This window comes from Pseudoliparis swirei, chromosome 24 (genome assembly GCF_029220125.1).
Source record: "Pseudoliparis swirei isolate HS2019 ecotype Mariana Trench chromosome 24, NWPU_hadal_v1, whole genome shotgun sequence".
NCBI lineage: Eukaryota > Metazoa > Chordata > Actinopteri > Perciformes > Liparidae > Pseudoliparis > Pseudoliparis swirei.
The window spans coordinates 19,711,734-19,739,149 of record NC_079411.1 but is presented as its reverse complement, the minus strand read 5'-3'; the positions used below and the strand labels follow the sequence as shown (position 1 = coordinate 19,739,149).

The following is a 27,416-nucleotide window of genomic DNA, read 5'->3' as shown; positions in this document are numbered from 1 at the left end:
CACTTCTGTTCCAGTCAGAGAGCTGTTTCTTATAAACCAGCTGATTTCTGGTGCTTCACTGGCACACCTCCCTGTGAGGGTGACACATAGAATAGGAGGCAGGACGAGCGAGACGCACTGGGCATAAATAGGCGGTCGGAGTGAACAGAGGAACACCGTATCACAGTATTCACCGTATCACAGCCTTCACTGCTCAAGGAGACCATCAGAAGAGGAAACATGGGTAATAACTGTCAGCTTTCTATTTTTTAGATCAGTGGTTCTCAACCTTTTTTCACTGATGTACCCCCTGTGAAATTTCTTTCCAGCAAAGTAACATTTAACCAGCGCAAATCATTTTGGGTAAAAGAAAAGAAGCAGTAATACATAGCGCTGTGTCATGAGTGTTTGATTTATTATACTATAGAAACTGAAGATTGCATTGTTTCATTGAAATGAAACGGTATCATTCATCGATGTGTAACCGTCTCATCAGTTACTAATTTTATTATACATTCAGAAACTGACTGATGATCCTTGGCAGGGAGGTGACTCCTGTGATCACCTGTGTGTGTGTGTGCGTGTGCAGAGGTGCATAGCGTGGCCTTGACTGTATGAAGTTGATGCTGTCGTTCAAAACGTCATGTAACACAGGGCTCATGTTCCGAGTGAGTCCACTTCACGTCAAAGTTTTCTGATTTTAATGCGATCTCCGAGTCCTTGCCGATGTCGCTGCAGGATGTCCAGCTCACGCCGTCAGGACTTTACGCATCGTGTCCTGAGATGACCTGAATTCAGAAATGTTCCTCTTAACCCTTGTGTTGCCTTAGGGTCAATTTGACCCGAATCAATATTACACCCTCGTGTCGCCTTAGGACTAATTTGACCCCATTCAATGTTTAATGTCGGTGTTCTTTCGGTAGTCAACAAACAAACATAAAGTGCCTCACACTTAAACTTGGAAAACAATATTAATTCTAATAATTTTCTGGAGGTTTTAATTGCTGGCGTCAAATTGAACCCAAAGGGTAAAATATGTTAGTAAATATAAAGGTAACAGGAGGGTGAAACATTGAATCGGGTCAAAATGACCCTAAGGCGACAGGAGGGTTAAATATTTAATCGGGTCAAAATGACCCTAAGGCGACAGGAGGGTTAAAAAAAACTCTGGTGGCTTACCAGCATGATTTACATGTTTGGTCTTGGGCGTTCAAGGTGCGCTAGCTTCATGCTGCTGTTGGCTAACTTTTCTCCACAGAACGGGTGGATTGCAAATCGTGGACGTAAAACAAATTAAAATATAGTAGTCTGAAAACTGACGGGATTTTGCCGGCTCTGGTTTTGACCCGGTCCGTGTACGTTTTGTTCATTTTGTTGTTGTTTCCTTCAAAATAGGGAAGTAACGTGGTTGCTTTCTTTTACCGTTTGAAACGGAAAACCACTTCTGTTTTCCGTTGGAAACGGAAAACCATTTCTGTTTTCCGTTTCTGTCTGAATCCAAAAACAAGAAAACGGAAAAGCTTAAAACGATCGTCAAAATAAAAGCAAGTCACATTACTTTGATTAATCTATATTATGAACTGTGTTGCAAAAAACAATGCAACGATTAAGTGACAATTAAATTGATTCTCGCTGTGTACATATATACATGAATATTAAACTTCCTGTAGTCACTACTGTCGCTAACATATCCAGGATTATTTATTTATATTGATGAATTAATTTTCTTCTAACGTTACCCTGCTATGTGTTTGCGTCATAGGAATGTAAATATGAATGTAGCAGGATTCATGCTGCCGTCCGTTTCCCCCATAAGCAGCCAAAGTTTTCTTTCGAAAAATACTTTATTTCGGCAGACCGCAGACTGTGCTTCGGCTCTGCTCACCCTCACTCTCCTTAACGGCGGTTGGCATGGGCATCCATTGGCACACGCCACCCCCTCTGTACTATTCCGTTAGTTGACGCTCCTCCCCCCCAACATCAAACCCCCCCACACCCTCACTCGCCATCTCCCCTCCAATTTATATGGCTAAGGGCCAATCAAGGCACACCTCCCACATCTTGGGCCAATTCGGCCCATTTTCGGCTTTTATTTTGACTTACATTTTAAGCACTTCCGTTATCTCGTTTTTAGATTCAGACGACAAACCGAAAACGGAAGTGATTTTTCCGTTGTTCAGTTTTTGGTTTTAAACGGAAAACGAAGAAACCACGTTATTTACATATTTTTAATGAAACGAACAAACAAAACGTTCGTTTTGTAGCGACCCTGTAAAGTGTCTGTGTAGTTGGAGATATAAGCCGTCAAGCCGTGGCAGTGTGCTTGCTGGTTGAGGGGCGTGCTTGTGATTGGCGGAGCAGAGGGGAGGCGGGGTTAACCTGTCAGGACACGGGAGTTAGGGGTGGTTGACGGGAACCGTTGTTGATGTTAGAGCTGTTGAGAGGAGCTGTGTGTCTGTGGTGGTGGAGGCCCAATACAGTACCGGTTGATAACGTCGTCCCGTCTCCGTGTCATTACGTCCGAGACGTTACAGCTTGTTTGATTAAGCGCTTAGGCGACAAGGTGATGCTCAAAAACACAAACTAACAAAGCGTACACGGACCCGCCTTCTTTGGCTCGTCTCTCCGCGTTTTTTTTAGCGGCATCGCCTCTCCGCTTCAACAACGACTCCATTGTTTATGTTTTCAAGGCAGCAGTGATTGACAGGTGATGGCAGGGTGCGTGCCATGTTGGGTCAAACCATCCTTTTATGGGAGGGACGCGTAGTTGTTAGGATAATTATTTTATATAGCCTGCTTAATTTAAAAGTAAATGTATAATTTGCAATTATATTGTATTGATTATTTATTAAATAACTATTTTTTTAAAAATTGTTTAAATGAATACCAATTTTTTTTAAATCTCGAGTAGTGCTTTCACGTACCCCAGGTGTACGCGTACCCCCATTTGAGAACCACTGGTTTAGACCACCTGCAATGTTCATATTGTTGGTTTGTTATTCTTACTCTCTGTACTTGTGTAGCCCACTCGCTATACGTCATGCTATCCAGGCACGTGCACAGACATTTTGGGGGGCAGGTGCTCAAACCAAAAAAAAGGGCACCCAATGGCAAAAAAAAATTCTGACAGAGTTGAAGCATTAGCAGCAATACACTGATGATGCTGTCCTCGACCTGCGTCTCCTCTGGCAGCATCAGACCGCTAGCTTACATTTTCTTTATGAATAAAGATGAATTAGTATATAAGCAACAACAGTACAAGCGTTCTGATTGGCTAATGGGTCGTAATGCCAGCCACGTATTGCCCTCCTCGCTGGTCTGATACGGATCCGTATTGCCCTCTTACGTCATTTTCAAAATGAGCGATATTGATAGACATCAACAGCCAAGAGCAGTGGTCCTCAAACTAAGGCCCGCGGGCCGGATATGGCCGCCTCCACATTTGGCCCGGCCCTCTGAACAAGAGAGGCCGTATGATTTGTTTTTCAGTGTGGCCACGCAAATCCTAGACTAGCCCAGTGGCGTCCCTAGGCTAAAACACCCGGGGCTAAAGCCCCGGGTGTTTTTTAATAAGCCCCGAATGTAAAAAAAAAGAAAAAGATTTGGCACACAAGTGGTTAACACCTCCAGGTCGCACGTGACGTCATTCACCCAAAACAGCGGAGTCAGGCTGGCAGCAGGCGCACGTAACAGCAAGCTGCTGTCTGAGTGTTTCTATGTCTAAAAATGTCGCTGCTTCACTCTTCTGGGCTAAGCCCAGCGCCGCCGCTCCCATAACGCGCATCGCTCTGCCGTGATACGCGCCGACACATCCTCGCACACAGGTGAGCACACTCTCACTAGCACCCCCCCCCCCCCCCTCCGGTCGACAACGCTCGCCGTGGGTCACTTTCCTATCTAAGCTGCACTTGCTAAGCCCCAGATGTATCCAAATCCTAGAGACGCCCCTGGACTAGCCCCTGTTGAATAGAACGGAATAAGAATTCTCTCTCTCTTTTCTCTCTCTTCTCTCTCTCCCTCTCTCTATTCTCTAAACATAACTAACGTCAGTAAACAGCTGGACGAGGCTTTGAAATCACGAAGTTTTTGTTTATTTTTTTAGGAAACGTCGGACCAGTTGTGACGTCATGTTTTCAGCAGCGCTAATGTTGTGGTTGATTTATCACAAAACAACGTCAGGGGACAAACACCGTCATGATCTGTTGGTCTGGTGCTGCGGGTCAGAGGAGAAGGAGGTGCACCCGTTTGGTGGCGCGAGGAGCACTGCGCGAGCACCAAGTGGAGGAGGAAGTGGAGGAGGGAGGGGCGCGGCGGGGGGAGGGAGGGGGGGCTCGTGAGCGCCGCGGAGCATGTCGGGGCGAAATTCTCACAAGAACTCAAATAAATGCCCCGTCGGATATTAAAACACATTTGGGGGGACTTGATGACAGAAAGAGTAACTTTTATTCTTAAATACGGATGAATAAAAAAAATGTGTCTCCAGCAAAAAGGGCACTTTACTCATCCAGGGCAAAGGGGCTGGTGCTTGAGCACCACTAGGGCTCTATCTGTGCACGTGCCTGGTGCTATCTATGTATAGCCACTCATAGGCATGTCACCGTGGCTCTTTGTTGTTGTAAAGAAGTGTTATGCAGCTAAAAGGTGCATTCAAGTCCTCATACCGTACCCTAATGTTGACGTGTGTTGTGATGAAAACTCATGTGACAAACTGATCATCAACAGGTTATGGAAATATCATGGAGATTGAAACTACTGGAGCCTCGATGCAAACGGCTAAGCAGGACGGGCTGAAAAACGCAGGTAAAGATCTATGTGTGTGTGTGTGTGTGTGTATGTCAGAATCTTAATGGCTAGTTAGTTATGAGTTGACATACCAGGAAGTTGACTTGTTTTTGCTCTCATTGTACAAACGCAGAAATAGGAATACAGCTATAAAAAAAAGGACTGACAGGGAAATGTGTTGCACCGAGACCATAATCCTGTTCTCTGTTTGATTTCCATCTAAAAGGTGTGAGTGCATCACACCAGATGGCAAAGACGGATGCGGACAGAATGGAAAATTATAAGAGTAAAATCAACAAAGTGGGAGCAAAATATGAAATCGCTCCAGCTCTCATTGCTGCCATCATTTCCAGAGAGTCCAGGGCTGGAAATGCCTTAAAGGATGGCTGGGGAGACAATGGCAATGGCTGGGGACTGATGCAGGTTGTAATAAAGTCGACTGTTTCACTGGCATTCTCTTAATAGAGTCCCCCATTACAAAAGTGCTCAATTATTTTCCATATCTGCAGGTTGATGTCAATCCATCCGGAGGCGGACACACTGCACGTGGTAGCTGGGACAGTGAGGAACACCTCTGCCAAGGCACCGAGATCTTGGTTAATTTTATCGGTCGCATCCGCAACAAATTTCCCAATTGGAGCGCGGAGCAGCAGCTGAAAGGTTTGTTTGAAGATTAAAAGGTGCAGCAGCTCTCGTCACACCTTCTCATTCGTGTTTGTCTCCGCAGGAGGGATAGCGGCCTACAATATGGGGGATGGAAACGTCCGTTCCATTGAAAATATGGATGTAGGCTCAACAGGGGGAGACTACTCCAATGATGTGGCTGCCAGAGCGCAGTGGTACCAAAGCCAAGGAGGCTTTTGAATCCTGGAGACGTCCCCAGAAATCTCCTGCAAATAATCACTCTGTCATGTGTTAAAACATGAGAAAAATAAGCATAATGTGAAAAATGCAGGATTTAGGGGCAGAAATGGAATATATTAATTGTGGCAGCGGGGGGTGTTTAGGCTCGGCTGCAGAATGGGTGGAGTGGGGGAGGAATATAATAATCGTAACTCTCTGTCCTTCAGTGTTCAATGACCTGAAACTTTAATTGGCTTTTTCTCAAGTTGTTGACATTCATGTAACCTTCTCAGCTTTTGAGTGAGCCACACCTTGTATTATCATGTCTCTGTGGTTTTACTTGTTTGTTTAATCATGGAAACAACTGCATCAAATAGTCTACCTGTAAACTGCATGTTGGAAACATTGCTTTCTCAAGTATTAAAGAAATACTGAAATTAATAAGATATCTGTTTACAGCTTTTTGGTCTGATCTGAAGACAGTTACAGAGGCGTCTTAAAGGTGCTACAGGTTCATTGAGGTCAGTCAGGATGGAAAAACCCGTTCAGTGAGCTTGACTGCACCATTAGAACATGAACATTAAAGTTAACGTTACTTTTTATTTGGTCTGAAGTGCAAAGCGAGTTTAAAACAGGAACATGTCATTCTGAAAGGGAATGAGAACGCAATTAATCAGAATAATGTTCAGTTTAAAAGTCTAAAGCAGACTTCAGTACCTAACCTGAAAAATATAAATCTAATAAATTATAGCAAGGAATAAAAATGATGCAGACTTGTTTGTAAATCTTAACATTCCTCAAAGAATTTTCTCAGAAAATGCACAAAGTTATTATACATGCTGCCGAGTGAGCAAAACAAACTGCAAGCCATTTCCAGTCTGATTGCTGTTTCTGATAAACCAGCTGATTTCAGCTGCTTCACAACAGAGGTCATCAGAGGTCATCGTACAATGGGAAGTTTCAGCAAATGAAGATGAAATGAAAAGTATACTATAGACAAGCAGACAAAGCTTCACAGTGAGGATGCTGAGACAGTCATTATTACTATTTGGCTCATAAACTAAGCCATCAAGCCTAAACACCAGTATCAACTGTGGTTTATAATATTTCAGTCATAAGCCTTCACAGGAGGCTGTCAGGACTTCAGCACCATCTGCAGGTTGTTGGTGGTTAGGTTGTGTGTTATGTTTAGATTCAAATAAAGTGTTTAGAAAAGGCTATATGCAAGAAGAAATACCATCTAATAGACCTATAAAATATCAAGCAGCTCATTGCATTCCATAAGATAATACAAATTAAACACATGTAGACTTTTCCTATAAACCAGCTGATTTCTGCTGCTTCAGTGACAAACCTCCCCCTGCAGGTGACACATAGAATAGCGAGACGTAATGAAACTGAAAGAAAGACTGAAAGAAAGACGTATCAAGATCACCTGCCATGTTTTTCTTCTTCTGGGTGTCCTTCCTTCCCTCCTTGCCTGGATTCCTTTTCTACCTTTCTTTCCTTCCTTGCCTCCTTTCCTACCTTCCTTGCCTTATTTCCTTCCCTCCTTGCCTAGCTTCCTTCCTCCCTTCCATCCTTTCCTTCCTACCTTCCTTCCCTCCTTTCCTCCCTTTCTTAACTCCGTTCCTTCTTTGCCTCCATGCCTCCTTCCTTCCTACCTTTCATTCCTCCCTTGCCTACTTTCCTTACTTCCTTTCTTGCCTCATTGCCTAGGTTCCTTCCTTGCCTCCTTCCTTCCTTCCTTGCATGCCTTCCTTTTCTATCCCTCCTCTGCAGCTCGGACCCCACTATAGATCATAAATGAGAATCTGTGTATGTGTGTGTCTTTGGTTGTGTCAAAGTGCACTAATGAGAACAACTGTGTGCTGCAAACATCAAAGGTTGCCATAGTGATCACTTCAAAGGGAAGACAGTTGCCAGAATTAACATGGAGTTAAAGCTAGGGAACTCCTATCAAACTACCTCAAAAAGTCAGATAACCGTCGCTCCATTTCTTTCGGCAATATCTTTTGAGAGGAAGGATGACTTAATGAACAGATAGTGTGAATAGTGGGAATGTCGGGAAAGACATGTGTCTCTATAGCGGCGATTTAGAAATCAGGTACGATTGTCTGTGAGATATCTTTTTGGAGGGAAAGATGTAATGGCGCTCCATGGGGAAAAATGTGGACTTGCTCCCTCGTTAAAGCTTCTCTAGAAAGATCTGGGAAACTGTTGGAGTCCATTGGCACACGTGAACGACAAGCACAAGATTCCCTACTACTGTACTCGAAAATAATGCCTAAAGAGTGAGAATTGCAGCCGTAATGACGATATACAAATCTTTGTTTTGGTCCCCCACACACACTCATTGAAAACTGGAAGACAGCTGAAAATCACACAAAACTAAAACGGGGACAGTTAAAATAACTATAAAAGCTATCAAAAAATAGAATTATAAAGTTATAGCTAACAATGTTGTCAACATTTTACAGGTAGAATTGTTTCTTTAGCTGAATGTATGCCGATATTGTAAGGTTTTGAAATTGAAAAAGTTAAAGCGGATTTTAAGCTTTGCTCCATAGGAACCCATTCATTTTTTATTCCATAAAAAAAGTAATCATTTGAAAATTTGAAAAAATAACAAATAACAAATATCTGAAAATATACAGTAAAAGTCAACATTTAAAACAAATTATGATTGAATTAGCTGAAAGTATGAAGATCTTAAAAGCTTTCAAAGTTGAAGACATTCTTCATTGTGATCCCATTCAAATAATAACCATAACATATTTATAATATGAATTAAATATGAAAATGCATAGCAATTATGCGCTGAATGAGCTGAATATTTTAATATTTTAATAGTTTATATAGCTTAACATATGAAGGAGGAGATAAAGTCCAAAATACGTACGGAAGAAATAGAAGAAATTTCGTAAAGCTTACAAGAACAATAGTTGGACTGCTGAAGCATTTCAACTTATAAAGAGGGAAGCTGAACGAGATGTCTGATCCACCAATGTAACCGAGGGTCCTGGAGTTGTGTGTGAAGTGCACTTATAACATGTCAACAAACGGAGTCGGGAGATCAGACATCATGTCGTTCAGCACACGGCTTCCTTCTTTATGTAGTCTGTCCTCCCAAATCCCGTTACTTTTCCTCTCTACGGCAAACCCAAAGGGACATATCATCTCAATACCAAAGCACATGAGACGGTCTGTTACACGTGGCGACTTTCAGCTTTCTATTGTTTAGAGATCATCTGACGTATTTGTATTAAAACACAAGTCTAGACCGCCGTCCGCTATTTATTCTTTTTGAAATTGCATTTGATTTAATAAATAACTTGTTGTGGCTCCTTTAAAGGGTCACTTTGGTATTAATTTACTTTTATTTTCACATTTGTTTGTGTCTTGGGGACACACATTTCAAAGTAAAGTCTCGTAACATTGATCTCTTTGGCCATGAGAGGAGTGTGCACCGTCTACAAAGTGCAGTGTTGTTGAATATCTGTAACAATTACAACACACTGTTTCTCTCCTGGAAAGTGGAAGATAGTGGGAGTCAGCTGCAGGAGGCGTAGCCCTAAGACTGCGGTCACTCGGACAGTTTTAAAGAGTAAACAGGAAGTCAAAGAAACGGTTACATCCTGTTAGATCCAATCTGAATGCTACTTAAAGTTTATAGACCTCATTCGGTTAAATTCACGTGTGTTTGTAAATACATATTTATGTAGAAATGTGTGTGTATCTGCATTGCATGCTGTCCTTTGTTCTTGTGGACTGCCTCTGAAACACTTTGCTACTTGTTTTAAAATGTGTTATATAAATTAGCGTTATTACTATCAATCACACAGTAGGCTATATGTCTTTTGATTGAACCTGAGACCAATGGTCAACAATCGAGCGTTACGTATGACAACTACACAAACAAAAAGGATTGTCTACACACGATTGTGTTCGTTGTCAAATCTAAGAGCCCATCGGTTGACAGGCGTTTCCCAGCATGCATTGGGGCATGATGGAGAAACGACACCTGTCGCTTGTGTCTGCTGGTAAACACCAGACAAAAGCCTGTAAGCTGCCGTGTGGTGGGATGAAGAACCCAGAACAAGTTATCTGCTGATAAACCCCCAAAACTGGTAGACTAGGGCGCTTAAATAATACTTTGACATGTCGAAATCTGATATTTTAAGCTGCTAAGGACATTTTTGTATCATCTATTTTCGGTGTTGCAGACGTCTGCACCAAGAGACAATACTGGAACTTCAGTGTTTATGCCAAAAGGAAGGACGCAGCAACATCTGCAGGTTCATGGTGGTGAGGTTGTGTATTTATTTATGTATTATGTTTAGATTAAAATAATAAAATGTTTAGAAAAGGCTATATGCGAGAACAGAATACCATATAATAGACTCGTAAAATATCAAGCAGCTCATTGCATTCTATAAGATAATACAAATGAACCAGATGTAGACTTGTAGACATCCAACATTCCTGTTCCAGTCACGGGGCTGTTTCTTATAAACCAGCTGATTTCTGTTGCTTCACTGGCAAACCTCCCTCTGCATGTGACACATAGAATACAAGACGAGCAGTCATAATGAAACTGAAAGCAAGACGCACTGTGCATAAATAGGCCGTTGTGGGTGAACAGAGGAACACCGTGTCACAGCCTTCACTGCTCAACGAGACCATCAGAAGAAGAAACATGGGTAATAACTTTCAGCTTTCTATGGTTTAGATCACCTGCCCTGTTCATATTGTTAGTTTGTTATTCTTACTCTCTGTAGGCCTACTTGTGTAGCCCGCTCACTATACATGCTATCTATGTATAGCCACTCACAGGCACGTCACCGTAGCTCTTTGTTGTTGTAAAGAAGTGTTATGCAGCTAAAAGGTGCATTCAAGTCCTCATACCGTAACCTAATGTTGACGTGTGTTGTGATTAAAACTCATGTGATAAACTGATCATCAACAGGTTATGGAAATATCATGGCGATTGAAACTACTGGAGCCTCGATGCAAACGGCTCAGCAGGACAGGCTGCCCAACTCAGGTAAAGAAGATATATTTATATATATATATAACATATCTATAAGAATCTTAATGGCTAGTTAGTTATGAGTTTACATACCAGGAAGTTGACTTGTTTTTGCTCATTGTACAAACACAGAAATAGGAATAGGCCTACAGCTCAAAAAAAGGACAATCATTTTACCATTACGTATGTATACTACAGAATGTAAAAAGAATAAAGTATAAATATAGACATAGACTCAGGAAAAGAATATATATATATTAGGGCTGTGAAACGATTACAAATTTTAATCAAACTAATCACAGGTTTCTGTGGATTAATCATGATTAATCACATATTACCGATATTCTCGGTATATTTTTGTGAGAACATAAAGATTTATGACAAAAGACGGATCTATACATTTATACACAGGGGTGCACATAACTTGCTCACCGGTGTGCGCGCATCGCGGCTGAGCTCTGCCGCGCGCGAGCCGAGAAGAGTTGTTGAGGGGGAGGGTGCAAGTGACTTATTTTTCACAGCACTAATATATATATATATATAAGCTATTACTATTACATATCATATGTAAACAATAATTTTGCCATTACGTATGTACACTACAGAATGTAAAAAGAATAAAGTATAAATATAAACATTAACACACGCAGCACTACTGTTTCTGTGAATTGTAAACAAAAAGGCTGCAGAAATAAATCATGAATCTATCAGCATAATAACAATGCAGCATAATCTTGTTTTTTAAAGCCTATTCCATTTTAACATAGTTCTTCTTTATTTAATTTAGCTTTCTTTGTGTTGAATATGTGAGCCTCTGTTGCATGTCTTGTTAGTACTTGACAATGTCTAAGAGTCTCCTGAATGATGATACTACGTATATGAATATTCTCACTCTATTTATTGTTTGTGCACCCATTGTAAAGCATCAATATTGTATAAACCTTGTATATGTAATCTTATCTCTGTTTTTTAATTCCAATTAATAATAGTGCCATTTAACTGATTAAACTGTTCATCAGAGTGACAGAAGAAAGGTTGTTTTGGGGAGAGCGCTAAATCGCTACACCACTAATTGTTATATCTGTTGACTGACAGGGAAATAGCTTTATGTGTTGCACCGAGACTATAATCCTGTTTTCTGTTTGATTTCCCTCTAAAAGGTGTGAGTGCATCACACCAGATGGCAAAGACGGATGTGGACAGAATGAAAAATTATAAGAGTAAAATCAACAAAGTGGGAGCAAAATATGGAATCGCTCCAGCTCTCATTGCTGCCATCATCTCCAGAGAGTCCAGGGCTGGAAATTGCTTAGACGGTGGCTGGGGAGACCACGGCAATGCCTGGGGACTGATGCAGGTTGTAATAAAGTCTACTGTTTCACTGGCATTCTCTTAATAGAGTCCCCCATTACAAAAATGCTCAATTAATTTCCATATCTGCAGGTTGATGTCAATCCAAAAGGAGGCGGACACACTGCACGTGGTGGCTGGGACAGTGAGGAACACCTCTGCCAAGCCACTGAGATCTTGGTTCATTTTATCGGGCGCATCCGCAACAATTTTTCCAGCTGGAGTGTGGAGGAGCAGCTGAAAGGTTTGTTTGACTGAATTAGTAGATTAAAACATGCAGCAGGTCTCGTCACACCTTCTCATTCGTGTTTGTCCCCGCAGGAGGGATAGCGGCCTACAATATGGGGGATGGAAAGGTCCATTCCATTCAAAATGTGGATGAAAATACAACAGGAAAAGACTACTCCAATGATGTGGTTGCCAGAGCGCAGTGGTACAAAAACCAAGGAGGCTTTTGAAACCTGGAGCCATCTCCAGAAATCTCCAACAATCACTTTGTCATGTGTTCAAACTTGAGCGAAATAAGCATAATGCAAAATGTGCAGGATTTAGGGTTAGAAATGGAATATATTAATCATAACTATATGTCCTTTAGTGTTTAATAACCTGCAACTTTCATTGGCTTTCCTCAAGTTGTTGTCACATTCATATAACCCCAGCTTTGTAGTGAGCCACACCTTGTATTATCATGTTTCACTTGTTTGTTTAATTATGGAAACAACTGCATCAAATAATCTTCCTGTGAACTGCATGTTGGACACGTTGTTTTCTCAAGTATTAAAGAAATACTGAAATTAATAGAAGATATCTGTTGACAGCTACTTGATCAGAGCTAATGAGCGACTGTGGGTCAGTGGTTAGCAGGTCCATCTTTTAATCAGGGGGTTGGCGGTTCAATCCCCAGCTAAGTGACGTGTAATGTAATGATCTGAAGACGGTTACAGAGGCGTCATCTGAAGTCTGGCTGTTGCAGGTTCATTGTGGTCAGTCAGGATGTAACGCCCTGTTCTGTGTCTCCCTAGTAATGAAGGCAACCCCGAAGGGACATATCATCTCCAATACCGAAACACATTACTGTTACTGGTTACACTACTGGTGGCGACTTTCAGCTTTCTATTGTTTAGAGATCATCTGACGTATTAGTTTTAAAACACAAGTCTCGACTGTCGTCTGCCTTTTGTTCTTTTTTAAATTGCATTTGATTTTATAAATAACTTGTTGTGGCTCCTTTAAAGGGTCCCTTTGGTATTAATAGACTTTTATTTTGACATGTTTTTGTGTCTTGGGGACAGACATTTCAAAGTAAAGTCTTGTAACATTGGTCTCTTTGGCCGTGAGAGGAGTGCGCACCGTCTACAAAGTGCAGTGTTGTTGAATATCTGTTACAATGACGTCACACTGCTTCTCTCCTGGAAAGTGGAAGACAGCGGGAGGCAGCTGCAGGGGGCGTGGCCCTAAGACTGCTGTCACTCAGACAGTTTTACAGAGTAAACAGGAAGTCCTGTAAAATATCAAGCAGCTCATTTAATTCTATAAGATAACACAAATGAAACAGATGTAGACTTGTAGACATCCAACACTCCTGTTCCAGTCAGAGGGCTGTTTCTTATAAACCACCTGATTTCTGCTGCTTCACTGGCAAACCTCCCTCTGCAGGTGACACATAGAAAAGCAAGACGAGCGAGTCATAATGAAACTGAAAGCGAACAGAAGAAACGGCGGACTGGGTCTAAATAGGTCACATCCTGCGTGTTTGCGCAAAGGAGTGAAGAGAGGGACACCGTGTCACAGCTCTCACTGTCCACGAATAGGAAACAGGTGGCTGCTGGTGTTAATCTACTGTAACAGACTGATGCAGGTTGTAATAAAGTCTACTGTTTTACTTGCCTCGATAGAGTCCCCCATTACAAAAGTGTTAATTTCCATATCTGCAGTCAGACGCACGTGGTGGCTGGGTCAGTGAGGAACACCTCTGCCAAGCCACCGGGAAAGCGGCCTACAACACGGGGGATGGAAGCAGCAGTTCCATTGAAAATGTGGATGAAAAGACAACAGGGGTATGGAGGACTCAAAATGAATAAATAAATAAATGCATGAATAAATATAGGAATAAATAAATAAATGTTTAAATAAATGTATAAATAAATAAATAAATGCTTAAATAAATGTATAAATAAATACAGGAATGAATAAATATAAGTTATAAATCAACAGGACATCATTAAATAAATATATTTCTGTATTTCTTCATTTGTTTATTTATCTATTTATGTGTACACACGTATTTCTTTATTTATTTATGTGTGACATTTACGTGTCCGTATATTCAAATGAGCGGGGCGGTCCGAACCTCTGTCTAAAGCATGATTGGTCACAGGAGTGTGATGCACCTGGTGTGTTATGCTCTACTACTTCTGCCTGGCACATGAAGCTGAAGTTGGCTCGCTCAGCTAACCGTAAGCAGAAGTTAGCCGAGACAGCTTTTTGTCTTCAGCCGTTTATCAATTCCAAGTACACTGAGTACAGACTTGTGTTCTTTTGGAGTCTGGTCTTGGGAGTCTGGTCTTGGGAGTCCAGACTCTCGAGGACGCAGGACGGTCTTTCTGGTCTTGTGACGTCACCACATCAACTGTTCTTGCTCATGAATTTACTCGAATTATTCACTGTAAAATACTTTACAGTGGAGTAGAATGTGTTGCGGTGTTCACTGTTGTTTGGCGTTGGCTACGAATAAACGGTAATAACTATACAAGGTCTCGTAGCTTTCCTGACCCAGAGTCGCTACAATATGAAGCTATGAATCTTAACCCTCAGTCAAATTGACGAAACGTTATCTTTTAGTAAATAATAAATTCGTTGTGCTCTTTAGATCCTCCAAAACCTAATTATATCTCATGTTTAGCCGCTACGGAGACGTCAGAGCAAGCGGAGCATTTCAAAAAGTCCTGCCGAGATCAGGCTTCTCTCGGCGGCCACACAGCGCGCTGAGCGCCCGGAGCTGTGGAGCTCAGTGGTCCCACGAGCAGAACCTCAAATCTCCGTCGGATATCCTTATTAGGCTGAATCTCGATAAACCGACCACATAGTTGATGCTTAAACTACTAACTTCTCGGCTAAAAACATCCTTAAATTCCATTCCGTGACTCAACAACAGTAGTATTTAGAATGTACAGACAAGAATGCATAATAAACGCTGTTCGTCTACAGGTCCAAGTGCTAGGGATCGATTGCTTCTGTCTTGCTCGCTGACTTGACCAATCCTGTTCAACAATGAGGTTCGGACCGCCCAGCTCATTTGAATATACGGACACATAAATGTCACACATACATAAATGTAGAAATACGTGTGGACACATAAATAGAGATATAAATAAATGAAGAAATACAGAAATACATTTATTTAATGATGTCCTGTTGAGTTATAGCTTATATTTATTAATTTCTATATTTATACATTTATTTAAGCATTTATTTATTTATTCCTGTATTTATTTCTTTATTTATACATTTATTTAAGCATTTATTTATTTATTCTTGTATTTATTCATGCATTTATTGATTTATACTTAAGTCATTTTAAGTCCTCCATACAGGGGGAGACTACTCCAATGATGTGGTTGCCAGAGCGCAGTGGTAGGCCTACCATACAATGGAAGGCTACTGAAGCTGTCCACAACAGAAACCTCCTACACATAATGAAGCAAACGCTCTGCAATGAGTGCTGTGTGAAACTTAAAAAATATGATTCCAAACAAAACCACAAATGATGTCTCCGTTTATTGCGCTCACTGTGAACTTTGCATGAGAGATCTGCAGAGAGGATGCAGACATCAAATGGGGGGAATCTCCCATGAACTGAAGCAGCTTCAGGAGTAACATTCATTCTTTTGAAAGCAATCACGTGATGACATTTATCCTTTTTTGCTCTTGACACGGTGTTTCCGTTGGTTGTTTAAAAAAAGAGAACATACAAAAAAAGGCTGCCGATGCCGCCTCGGCGTTGAGTCCGAGTCAGCGGTAGGTGCAGTGCTGCTCCTGGTGCTGCCGGAGGTCCCCACGTTGCTGGAAGCCGTCGTGGCAGCGAGGACAGCGGTGGGGCCGGTCGTCCATGTGTTTCCGGCTGTGGGTGATGAGGTTGGAGCTCTGGCTGAACGCCTTCCCACATATCTGACACACGTGGGGCTTCTCGCCTGGCACACAAACACAGCACAAGTCATTCGAAGGCACAGGACACACAGGCCGTGTCCATTAAACTTTGCTCTTTAGACTTTTTCCGTGTTGGTCATCTCACACACCTTGTGACGCGTGGCACGATAAATGATTCCACACATTACCTGATTTCATTCAATCGCTGGTTTGCTCCAACGGACACAATATTTGATTTAAAACATTTCAGAAGCTGGCTGTTAACTTAAACACATAGTTTGACATTTTGGGAAATACACATACCTGTATTCATCCTACCGAGAGTGAGATGAGAAGATTGACAATTATGGAGTTACAGCCAACAGCCGGTTAGCTTAAGCATAAAGACTGGAAAAGGGGGGGGGGGGGACAGCTGGCCCGGTTCTGTACCGGGGTTGCCAAATCCAACCTGCTCTGCGCCTATTAATTGATATGTTACATCTCAGTTGTTTAATCAAAAATCTTAAGTTATGCTTGGGACTATTTCCTGGTCGGGTGAAGTGACGAGGCGACAACGAGTCCAGTGTCAGCAATAAGCAGAATGTTGGTATGAGAACGGAAAACTGGGGTTCAATTCGATAAACGTCATGTGACGGCAGCCTTTTGAAAACAGCCAGTGAACCCACCAGTGTGTATGAAAGTGTGTTTCTTCATGTCGGACTTCTGGTGGAACCGTTTGCCACAGTACTGGCAGGGGTAGGGCCGCGTGTCCGAGTGTATGAGCAGATGAGTGGAGAGGGTGGAGGAGCGCTTGAACACTTTCCCACACACCGTACAGCCAAACGTCCTCTCCTAGAACAACGGGCACTGGGGTTATGGATTCAGAAGTGTTGAACCTTGTGTGTGTGTAAGAGTTATTATTATTATCATCATCATCAGGGTGAGACTGCAAGCAGAAATGTGTTGCCGACCTTGCCCCCGCATGGTGACCGCTCAATGTCTGTCCTGCTGGACTTCCCGTGTGCTGGTTCTCGGCCTCCATGATTCTTGCATATGTGAGTCTTCAAACTCGACAGACATGAAAATATCTGCAAAAAGAAGACATGTTATCAAGCTTAAGAGAAAATGTCATCTGGGAAACTAGTGAAGTATGTTTAAAAGTGGACATTTCTTGGCACTTTGGACTAGAAATTGAAAAATGTTCTCCCGTTTGTTCAGTTTTGAGTTTTGTCTTTTAACTTCCAGTCTTTCCCTGGCTATAGTCAACTCATATCAAACTCTGGGTCCTCATCAGTTCAGACAGCTTAGTATATGTTCCTCAAACCTGAGGCCAGCAAGTCCACATTTATGAGGATGACTTAACGGCACCACATCTACCCCAATTATGTTTAATTAGCCTCAAGTCAAGTTTCTTTTTCTAGCTTTTCTTTTTATTGAAGGAATTTCTCCTCAAGCTAAGACCAATTAAAGTAGGTCTGTGTCTTAATCCTTCAGAGGTATTGTTGGTCGAAGAAGTACTTTGTAATGGAGGGGTGGCGTACTTTGCCACAGAGTGGACACTCCTGCCTGGGAGCACTGGTCTTCGAGCAGCCGCTGCTCCTGGTCTTCCTCGGGATGTGAGCGTGCTGTGTCAAGTCTCCCAGCCCCACAGCCAGTTTGTCTGGATATCCTGAGATCACATGAGGTCTGGACCGTAACGCTGGTGTGGAAGGGGGAGACTCGACTTTCTCCACGGCGCTAAAAGCATTTGGGATGAGCGAACTGCAAGGCTCAGCAGGTCTCCAGTCTGAGTGGGAAGACACACAGATGGACTGGTTGCTAGTGATGCAACAGTGAAACTTTGGATTGACACACTTTTGAATAACTGAAAGTCATATGTCATATCATCAGGAGAAATACCTCACAAAATATCATGCAAAAATTGACAAAATAAAATGTCCGTGCTCACTATAAATTATTTAGCTTTTTTGAAGTGATCTAGGAGGCGTTTTGTGAATTTTCTGTCTCTGTAAAGTCATGCTTGTGATAAAAAAAAGAAAAAGTTTGTCACCCAACATAATATTTGAGAATGAATGGCTGAATGTGCTCACTTCCATGAGACTGGGTGGCAGCAGGAAGCTCCTGCGCTGCGTTATTATCTGGTGTTTCTGATGTGGAGTACTCCAGGGAAGTATCCCGGTGCCCCGCCTTTTTCCCAAGGTGGTGCAGCCCTCCTCGCTTCACCAAGAAAGAACGAGGCATCGCTCAATTGGTGGGAAGAACCTCGCAACACCCAAAAATCAAATAGATCTAGAGGTTTAAGAAAACACGCAAATGTAAAGTTAGGTTTCATTGGTTAATCATGCAGTTTGGCACTGTCTGCGTCATCACACCGACCAGATTCATACATTTACATTTCCCCGATCTAAATCTTCCTGATGGCAGCAGAACTATTACATTCAAACACGTGTTTCCTGCTTGAATAAAACAATAGATCAAATAGATTAAACAACAACAACGGTTAAAAAAAACATGTGATTTACTTCAGCATCAGGCCCTTTAATTACTGAGGTTAAAATTAGGCTTCTTGTTTCGATTGTTATTTCGGCCTCTGCAGCTTTGCACATCTGGATTTTGGCAGTTGGTTCTCCTCTAGCTCCCAGACTGGATGCTGAACTGTGATCTTGGGCAGATGTCTTTATGAACCTCTCGTGTATGTTTTGGTCTGATCAGTGTTGCCTATACGCTTCCTCAGTTTACTCAGTCAATAACACCAGTCGGCAGTGTGAAGAGGATCTGCTCAATATGTTAATATAGAAGGCTTATTTTAAATTCAATCCAGAAATCCAGACTGTTTGCTGTCCTGGCTCCTCAGTGGTGGAACGAGCTCCCCACTGACATCAGGACAGCAGAAAGTCTCTACATCTTCCGCCGGAAACTAAAAACACATCTTTTCCGACTATCTGGATTAAAACACAGATTAGCACTTCAGTGGCACTTAAATAGCTCTTATGGTACTTTTGTAGTTCGACTATGTTGAGGAAATTTTACCTTCTGTATTCTTGTTGTTCTTAGTTTGTACTCTTGGTTGAATGCACTTATTGTAAGTCGCTTTGGATAAAAGCGTCTGCTAAATGACATGTAATTTAATGTAAAAGTTAACAAAAACACAACCATTCAGATTTTCAGGAGATTATACACAAATGAAAATATTCCTATAAATATTATATTCGATTTCTGCCAATAGATCCCCTTAAACGCGACACATGTTCCTTGAAGTCAAAGTACCAATAAAACAATGTTAAAATGATTGTCCTGGATTGAAACATTGTGTCACCAGTAATGTAACTCGTTCTGTGGATAAATAAATCTCTGTGAAATATATATTATAGATTGTTAATATTGATGAAATACTTTTCACCTGTATAACTCGTTAAACTTTACTTGTGTAACTCTTTAAAGTGGAGATCAATTCAAAAACAACTTCACATACATTTAGTTTGTTTAGGTCAGGGGTGCCAAACCTAGGGTGCAGGCCCTTCAAAGGGTCACAAGGTAAATCTGAGAGGATCATGACATATATAATGGGGAATAAAAAATGAAGAAACTAACTTTTCTACACATATCTGTCAATCATTTTGATTTTTCTCTGATATGTTTCACTGTTTTTACACATATAGTACATTTTATACACATTATATTATCATGTATAATGTGTAATATGCATTAAGTGACCTTTTAAAAACGGTATTTGTGCTTCTTTTTGCCGAACTGAAACAACTAAGAACATCATGAAGATAATTACAGAACAAGGTGATTATTGTCTGAATCCATACCAAAAATATAAATTGGTTTGAGATAGATCATTATATTTGAAATAATTCAACTCAGTCTGTTTTAACCTAATGTTTTTTTCTCACAGTAAATGTCAGGAAAAATCCACAATGGTCAGTCCAGAAGTTTATTAAATATTTTGTATTAGATTCTTTTCTTAAACAAACAAAAGAATATTAATAAACTGAAACTCTTGTAGTTGGGATTTAACCTGACGTATGAAGATAGTTTTTTAGAAAATAAATATGCAAATACTTACCAGATTTTTACATCCCACAAGTTCTTCTTCAGGTCACAAACTTCACACCAATAATGTAACTGAGATTAAAATCTTATGAGACAATGTGAAGTCAGCGTCTCACATGGGAGGTCAGTGAACGCTGAGGTGGATTATAAGTCGTCGATGTTCTCTGCGGGTCGGTGGGATGATGAGAGCAACGAAGGACGAGGAAGTGTTTGAGCTGTGACACCACGGAGGCGACAACCACACTGCTTCCTCACACACAAACCCGAATGCTGCACAATCAAAGCAGCACTAAATCTGTCCAGAACTACTAAAAAACACCACTTTTATTTTGTGCAAATTGTGGATGGATGTGTTGCAGTGGTGCACAGAATAAACTAACCACGGCATCCCACTGCTGTAGAGAAGACAGACACAGCCGGTGAGAGGGGAAGAGGGTGGTGGACGCTGTTGCTGAAGATTCTTCAGAAAATGTGGACACACTACGTCGAAACCCTCGTGTTACAAAATAACCATCGAGGTCTGGTTTAAAATTAGCTGGCGGATGAAAACTAAACGAACAAAAAAAAAAACAGTCACCGCAAGAGGAATTGTGAATAAAGGCATGGAGGTGAAAAAACGATTGAGAAAAACAACAACACATGAGCCACATGAACATGAACATGGGCCCGGTAGATTATTTAGAGTCAAGACCCAAAACACTGTCCTGCTGCCGGAAATACTCAACAGGTCTCAATGTGTATCGCGCCGTCGTTCTCAGCATATGTGCTCCTATTTGCTCCCGTTTGAGTAACATTTGCTGCCAACTACAGCAACCAGCTGTTTCTGGGGATTACTGAGCTTTAAAAAAAAAAAAATGCAACAATGATTATATTTTTGAAAAAGTCAACGTCTTCAAAAGAAACAAAGGGGCTGAGTGGGGGAGTCAGAGGGCATTGAGAGAGGTGCCAACAGACAATAGACGCTGAGTACAGCAGATAGTTCAGTGATGATTCTAGTCCAAGAACAAGCAAAAGTACACAAAAATGCGAGCCCAAATATACAGACGCAAGCTGCAAATCACAGATGGAAGTCACTGGGAATTTAAAACGTCTGAGTGACGAAATCTTCACAACGGCCCAGCGTGTGTTGCATCATTCATCTTCTTTCTTTGGTTAAGGACGGTTCCAATTACCCCATGCTGAAGGAGATAATAAAGGAAGCAATGAGGTATCTTTTCCTGAGCATTGAGACATTTCGACCTGCTCGTATCATGGCTGCCACTTAATGCTTCCATTTCACTCCGTTAGGAACAATGCTAAACAAAACAAGACCATTCAAGTAAAGGACGACAATGACGCAAAGCAAAAGTAATCACACTGCCTTCTCAAACTGAAGCAGGAACACAAAATGACGCCATGCGAGAGCGGCCACAGTTCAGGCCAAAGAACACAAGGTCAGTAGCCGACTTGGAGAAATATGTGTCAGAGACAGTCGCATTCTGGCAGTTTGGAACGAGTGTAAAATCTCCCGTAATGCGAATCTAATAAGCTTTTAGCATAGCATTTTGTAATTTAAAGAATACAGTGTTCATTCTGTGAAATGTCACTTTAAACAACATTGTTAAACAGCATTTCGACCAACTAGTCAGACGTGTTGACCCAGTTGCAGATTAAACTTGACTATTTAGCCTAAATAAGTATTAGCAGCTAATGTTAGCTCCGTCAGCTAGTTCAATTAGCTAAGCAACAATTAGCTACACATGGGTCTAACTACTGGTTTGTGTGGTGCGACCTGTTTGTAGTCAGGATTAAATCTCAGTTTAGTGAAAGACTCAACCAAACCCAAGTTAGACGAAGCTAATGTTCAACATCTGACTGAATACAATCAACCCAGTAAGAAGCAGCAACACCACCGCAATCAGGCTTTTGCAAAGGTGCATTGTCAAAGTTTATTTTGTATCATTCATAGGGATACAGAACACTGAAATGTATCCCCCCCCTACACCTGCTTCCCCCCCTCCCACATTATACTGGAATTTATATAATCTTTACTGTCATTTAATATATTTGATAACATCAGTTGAATTGCAAGACAGAAAGAGAGGGCGGGCAGCTGGGTACGATGCTGCGGACAGCCGTCACAAACGGCACGTGAATCAGAGAAATGAAACACCTGACTACCCAGGAGGAACTCACATGTGACACACACACACACACACACACACACTGTTTAGCACGGCATTGTCTTATTTCCCGCTTTTAAATCGAGGGGGGGGGGGGAGGGGTTGAACGCACGGACGTTCCAGTTTCAAGATGGTACATCCGGAGCAACACAGTGCGACTTCTTCCGTCCACACATAATTCACTTCTTATCGCTTGGCGGTTTAATAGCGGACTCGCCGCTGAAACCCTCGTTAAACACACGTGTAGTGGTTAAGCATAGCGTGTAAACCTACCGACCTTTATGGCACGTTGGATGCCCAGTCCTTCTTGCAATTACTTTATGCATTTTAATAGTTTGGACTGAGATCCATACTGAAAAGTTAGAATCTGTAAGATTTCAGCCGTGGTGCATCCGGCACCGGCTGTGGTTAGTGGTGGAAATGGCAAACACGCTTTGATAGGACGGCACCCAGAGATCAGATCTGCTTTCAGTGGTTACCAAACAAAGCGTGGGCTGAGAGGGCAAGCGATGCTGACACACCGGCACCTTCAAGAACACGCTCAACACTGTTTTCCCCGACTAATGAAACTTTTTCCTGTAGAGCCTTCCAATCCCTCAAGGGAAAGACGGACGTCACCGTTAATGAAAACCAAAGCATAGGAAAGGCAAAGTAAAAGCATCAAATTGATAAATGTGTTCGAATGATCTTGAGGAGCATAACTAAGACCCCGTTTACACGATGGGAAAATGCATATATTTTCATGCGTTTTGGCCTTTCATTTACACAAAAACGGAGGTTTTATCACGGAAAACGATCATTTCGAAAAACTCCGGCCAAAGTGGAGATTTCTGAAAACTCAGTTTTTGTGTTTGCGTGTGAACTAAGTCAAACGGAGTTTTAGGTTGTCAAACGTCACAGTATGCGACTAAAAATGCTTCACGTCATGTGAGCGTCCTATGTTTACAGTTAGTTTGCTTAGGTGCGCCCGAGTTATTTCCTCCTTGACATGAGGATACTCCTCGGACGGGTACTGTTCTAAGAACAATGCCAACATATCCCTATATTTAGTTTGGCATGATTCCCAATCCACATTATCGAGTGCTTTATTTGCCTTATAATCTAAGGCGACTCGAAGCAGCAGCTCCACTTCGCTGTCTGTCCATACAAATGAACCTCGCGCCATATTTACTCTCTAAAGGAAAAGGAAGTTGGTCGTGTTTTTCGTAGTTGTTGTTGGTTTTGAGACTTCTGATTGGTTTGCATGTCTTTATCCTTCTCGTTACACTGCCGACTACAGGTTTGGCATAGTTATGACGGCGCCCGGGCGTGTTATGCGGTTCATATAAACAGAAACTTTTTTGAAAACCACCTTGTGTGTACAACGTTATTTTTGAAAACGGAGGGGCAGAAATATTCGTTTCTGTAAAGACCCGGCTATGTGTAAATGTGGCCTAAGAATGAGCAGGTACTCAAGTGGAAAGCAACGCTCCGTTTGGTCAGACGATATCCACAGACTGGGTGGAGATTTCAGTTGCTCAACCCACCAATGACCACTAAAAGGCTGTTACTTGCAACAGTACGGTGGGCAAACCGACATCCTCTTTAGCTCTTCGATGGCCATCACTGGAAGATCCAATTTCCTTATTTCTCAGGGGACAGTAGTACTTCTCACCATTACCATTCCTTCAATTGTACTGCACACCGATGTTAGAAATGAAAGAGGGCCTTTAGAGAATTCAGACAACGCCCTACAACATCGGTCCGTGAAATAATAAAGCCGGGATGGATAATCTTGGAGCGAGGTACTCCGATGACGTCAAGGAATATAACAAGAAATGATCCCACCACTAATCCATTCATCCACACCTTCTCTCACTGCTTCGTGTCATGAGCAGACACGTTTGCTGTAGTGCAAAAAAGCAGATCGCTGCTCTACGTATGACACCCTGTTTGATAAAATGACACTCCCCAGCTTCAGCAAGACAGTGATACAGCTTTTCATCTTGTCCATATACTTTATGCTCTGGTTACATTGTATATTTCATATCTCGCCATACATTTTACACCCTCTTGGTTTTCTACACAGAATATATTAATGTCTGATATGTAAAATATTTTCCACCCACACTCTCTGTTGGCATCCTGAGGATATGAACCGCTCCCTCCACTTTCATTGGCCCACATGCTGCAGTGTTAGCTGTCAAAAAGTGATATGAGCATAAAATGTTGATTCCAGATGTGCGCCGTTAACCGGGTTTCTTTTGGCGAGTGTGGAACCGATAATTCAAAAGGAACCGTTTGACATTTTTTGGAAATACACTGAGAGGACTGACGGCGCTCTACAGCCAGGAGACGGTTATCTTAGCTGAGCACGACGACTGAAAACAAGGGGAACAGCTAGCCTGGCTACGTCCACAGGTTCAATCTTGAGCAATAAATATTGAAGGTATCCTCATCCATGTCCGATATCTAACCAATAGTCTTAGACTTCGGTCTTCACTAGAAACAACTAGGTTTGGGAAACAAACGTAGTTTGTGTAAAAGTAACTATACGGAATTGGCGCAACTAAAGTTAAGAAGTTGCATGATAAATAAATAACCGCGTGGACCCAGCCATCGACCCCGACCTTCTCGCTCTTGATACCACGTGACCTCTCCTGGTTCCTGATTACGTGGACGGCATAAAAATGAATTACATGGGTTATACACAAATTACAGTGCATAACTTTTATTTTTTTACTAGCTGCTTCAGCCTCACTTGAAATTATCGAGTCAGGACACTGACCTTTTTCTATTTATGCTAATTAAACTTTAGCATTGACCATTATACCACTTGTGGTTATAATGCAGTTACTTTAAACATTGTGTAAAACAAGTTAATATGCCGGATTTCTCTCCGTGACTCGGGACAAGAAGTCACTGTGCGCGGCTATGCTAGGCTAACTACCTCCCGGCTGTAGCTTTATCAGGGCTCTCAAGTGTCACGCATTGAGCGGGACACTCACGCATTTCGGTCTTAAGTCACGCACTCCCGCCACACATCGTATTTCACACGCTGAAAAAAACTCTCGGCTATTTAATGTTTTAATGTGCCGCAGCGCGCCAACATGAGCCGCGCTGCCCTCACCGTGGAGGAATCAAGCGCTCCCCTGGAGTTCTGCTGTGAGGAGCCACTTATCAGCCAATCAAAAAAAAGAAATGGGCTACACAATAGCCAATCAGAATAAAAACCGTATCTGTTGTATCTGGGTAGGATTTAATCCAGCAACCAATGAAAGTAAAGCATCCTGGAATTGCGCGCGACTGACTGATATCCGAAAATTCCGTTCTGCGGGGTGCTGATGGAAATGTCACTCTTGCCTGTCTTCAAAACTTGAGAGCCCTGCTTTATGTTTAACGGACAGACAGGAGAAACGTCTCGGTCTTCTCATGTAGTTCTCAGCAGGAGAGAAAATTAAAGTCCTGAAACGTCAAACTGTTCCTCTAACTCACATAACAATGATCATGCTCGGTTTGGAAGAGAATGGTCCCCAGCCTCTCTGAATCTCCGGGTTAGGAATCCGGTCAAACTGCGGCAGGTCAACAGGAGGTTGCATGTTCACCTCACAAAGATTAAAAAAATACAAAACAACAGAGAGCAAAAACATAATGGGAGAAGAAAATCCAAAACCATAGCAGCACATTTCCGTCTGTGAAACCCTCGTGTGTCACAGTAAAACTGTAACAGGCGACTCGTTGGCACAAAGGACGGTGTAGAAAGTTTGGCCTCTGTCGGTATCTCTACACTCCTATAGTTTCATATCGATATATAAAATATATTAAAAAATATCAAAATAAATTACAACATATAAATAATATTTAAAAAAAGAAAAGATTTGGCAACATGGAGTTTCTTTCTTCCTTGTTCTCTGGGTTATGGTGAACATGTTTTTTGAACATGATCTGTTGCATTAACTCACATATTCAGTATGTTAAAGGAACAAAGTAATGAATGCCATCTGCTGATATCCCTCCCGTTTGATGGGTATGCATTCCTACACTGCACCTCCCTCTCCTCACACTCACCACCTGTTTTATTTTCAACACTCGGTCTACTGAGAGGTAAATGGACGGCTGATATATGTTATTTTTTGTCTTTTTTTGTGCGTTTCTTCCCAACGAGAGCTTGAAAAGGGAAAAGAGAGGATATTTAACTCTGAACCAGTCAGGAAGTAGAGTCGTTTCAAGTGTCTGTCACTTTTTAGGAGAGTTATCTTCTGTCCACCCCGGTTTCACTCATTATCACAGTCGCAGGAGCAGGTCCCGCGGACCCCGAGCAGCGAGAGGCAACAAGAGTCATGCTGGTCAGTGCTTTTCTGTTTGGTTGCGTGTCGCATCTTTGCTTTTGGATGGTTTCTGGCCCGGTTACACAGGGGGACAAGCAGCGAGGCTATACGTTACCTCCTGGTCGGTGAAAGAAAAACACAGGATGGGACAGCATGGGGGGACAAGGTGGAGGAGACGGTAACAGGGGCGGGAAAACAACACGAGTGGTGGTCAGGGGTCCAATCAATGCTGCTATCAAGTTAAAAGGTAAACACTGGAAAAGCCGAGGAGGAGGAGGACTGGATGGGATGATACAGCCCCAGTTTACAGTCGCAGTCCCGTAGAGCTCCAGGGTCTCTTTAGCGCAAACAAATCCAATGAAACCCTCACACCCTCCTCTCCGGGTCTCAGTTGTCCAGGGCCTCAGCGCACACCATGCCGCCATACAGCTGCTGTGGGTCCGGATGCGTCAGAGCCCGCTCCTCTGCCTCGCTGTCCGTGCTGCCTTCGCTGTCGAGGCGGCCAGACGGGTGACACAGGCCGGACAGGCTGGGGTAAAGGGCGTTTGGAGGCAGCGGGCTGGGGAGGAGGTCGTCGTCTGAGCTCAGATAGTCTCCCTCAGCGGAGGCGGGGCTGGCCAGACACAGATCCTGGTAGTTGGTACTTCCTCCTCCGCTGCTGACCCTGTGGCTGGGGGCCGCCTTCTGCCCTCGCATCTGCCTGATCTGAACACAAAGAGAAAGGCTTTACTTTTGGTTTTGTCTTTACTTCAGTGGTCTTTCAAGAAGAAGAACAAC

The 27,416-nt window shown here is 42.3% G+C and overlaps 4 protein-coding genes across 7 annotated transcripts in view; 2 read left to right on the top strand and 2 right to left on the bottom strand.

The window, feature by feature from the left end:
• The first annotated feature begins 134 nt into the window (after window positions 1-134).
• LOC130189629 (lysozyme g-like) lies at window positions 135-6,050 on the top strand. Of its 2 annotated transcripts, none has more exons than XM_056408522.1 (5): window positions 135-223; window positions 4,702-4,779; window positions 4,988-5,184; window positions 5,271-5,421; window positions 5,489-6,050. In XM_056408522.1, the coding sequence occupies exons 1-5, from the start codon at window positions 220-222 to the stop codon at window positions 5,623-5,625; spliced, it is 567 nt and encodes a 188-aa protein (XP_056264497.1). In that variant the 5' UTR covers window positions 135-219; the 3' UTR covers window positions 5,626-6,050. The 2 variants fall into 2 exon arrangements, with proteins under 2 accessions (XP_056264497.1, XP_056264498.1); XM_056408523.1 differs by lacking the exon at window positions 135-223 and adding an exon at window positions 3,664-3,803.
• Window positions 6,051-10,231: 4,181 nt separating this feature from the next.
• Window positions 10,232-12,789, top strand: LOC130189628 (lysozyme g-like). Its single transcript, XM_056408521.1, has 5 exons — window positions 10,232-10,307; window positions 10,574-10,651; window positions 11,797-11,993; window positions 12,080-12,230; window positions 12,308-12,789. The coding sequence occupies exons 1-5, from the start codon at window positions 10,304-10,306 to the stop codon at window positions 12,442-12,444; spliced, it is 567 nt and encodes a 188-aa protein (XP_056264496.1). The 5' UTR covers window positions 10,232-10,303; the 3' UTR covers window positions 12,445-12,789.
• Window positions 12,790-15,744: 2,955 nt separating this feature from the next.
• LOC130189942 (zinc finger protein Gfi-1b-like) lies at window positions 15,745-23,638 on the bottom strand. Of its 2 annotated transcripts, XM_056408979.1 has the most exons (6): window positions 20,184-23,638; window positions 18,202-18,400; window positions 17,653-17,897; window positions 17,083-17,199; window positions 16,798-16,963; window positions 15,745-16,176 (listed from the first exon to the last, which is right to left on the bottom strand). In XM_056408979.1, the coding sequence occupies exons 2-6, from the start codon at window positions 18,350-18,352 to the stop codon at window positions 15,998-16,000; spliced, it is 858 nt and encodes a 285-aa protein (XP_056264954.1). In that variant the 5' UTR covers window positions 18,353-18,400; window positions 20,184-23,638; the 3' UTR covers window positions 15,745-15,997. The 2 variants fall into 2 exon arrangements, with proteins under 2 accessions (XP_056264954.1, XP_056264953.1); XM_056408978.1 differs by lacking the exon at window positions 20,184-23,638 and having other exon boundaries at window positions 18,202-20,174.
• Window positions 23,639-24,295: 657 nt separating this feature from the next.
• evi5l (ecotropic viral integration site 5 like) overlaps window positions 24,296-27,416 on the bottom strand; it is a 31,531-nt gene continuing 28,410 nt past the window's right edge. For both annotated transcript variants that reach the window (XM_056408976.1, XM_056408977.1), the window contains one exon: window positions 24,296-27,344. In XM_056408976.1, the coding sequence (XP_056264951.1) occupies window positions 27,027-27,344 (318 nt within the window). In that variant the 3' untranslated portion in view covers window positions 24,296-27,026. The remainder of the gene's footprint in view (window positions 27,345-27,416) is intronic.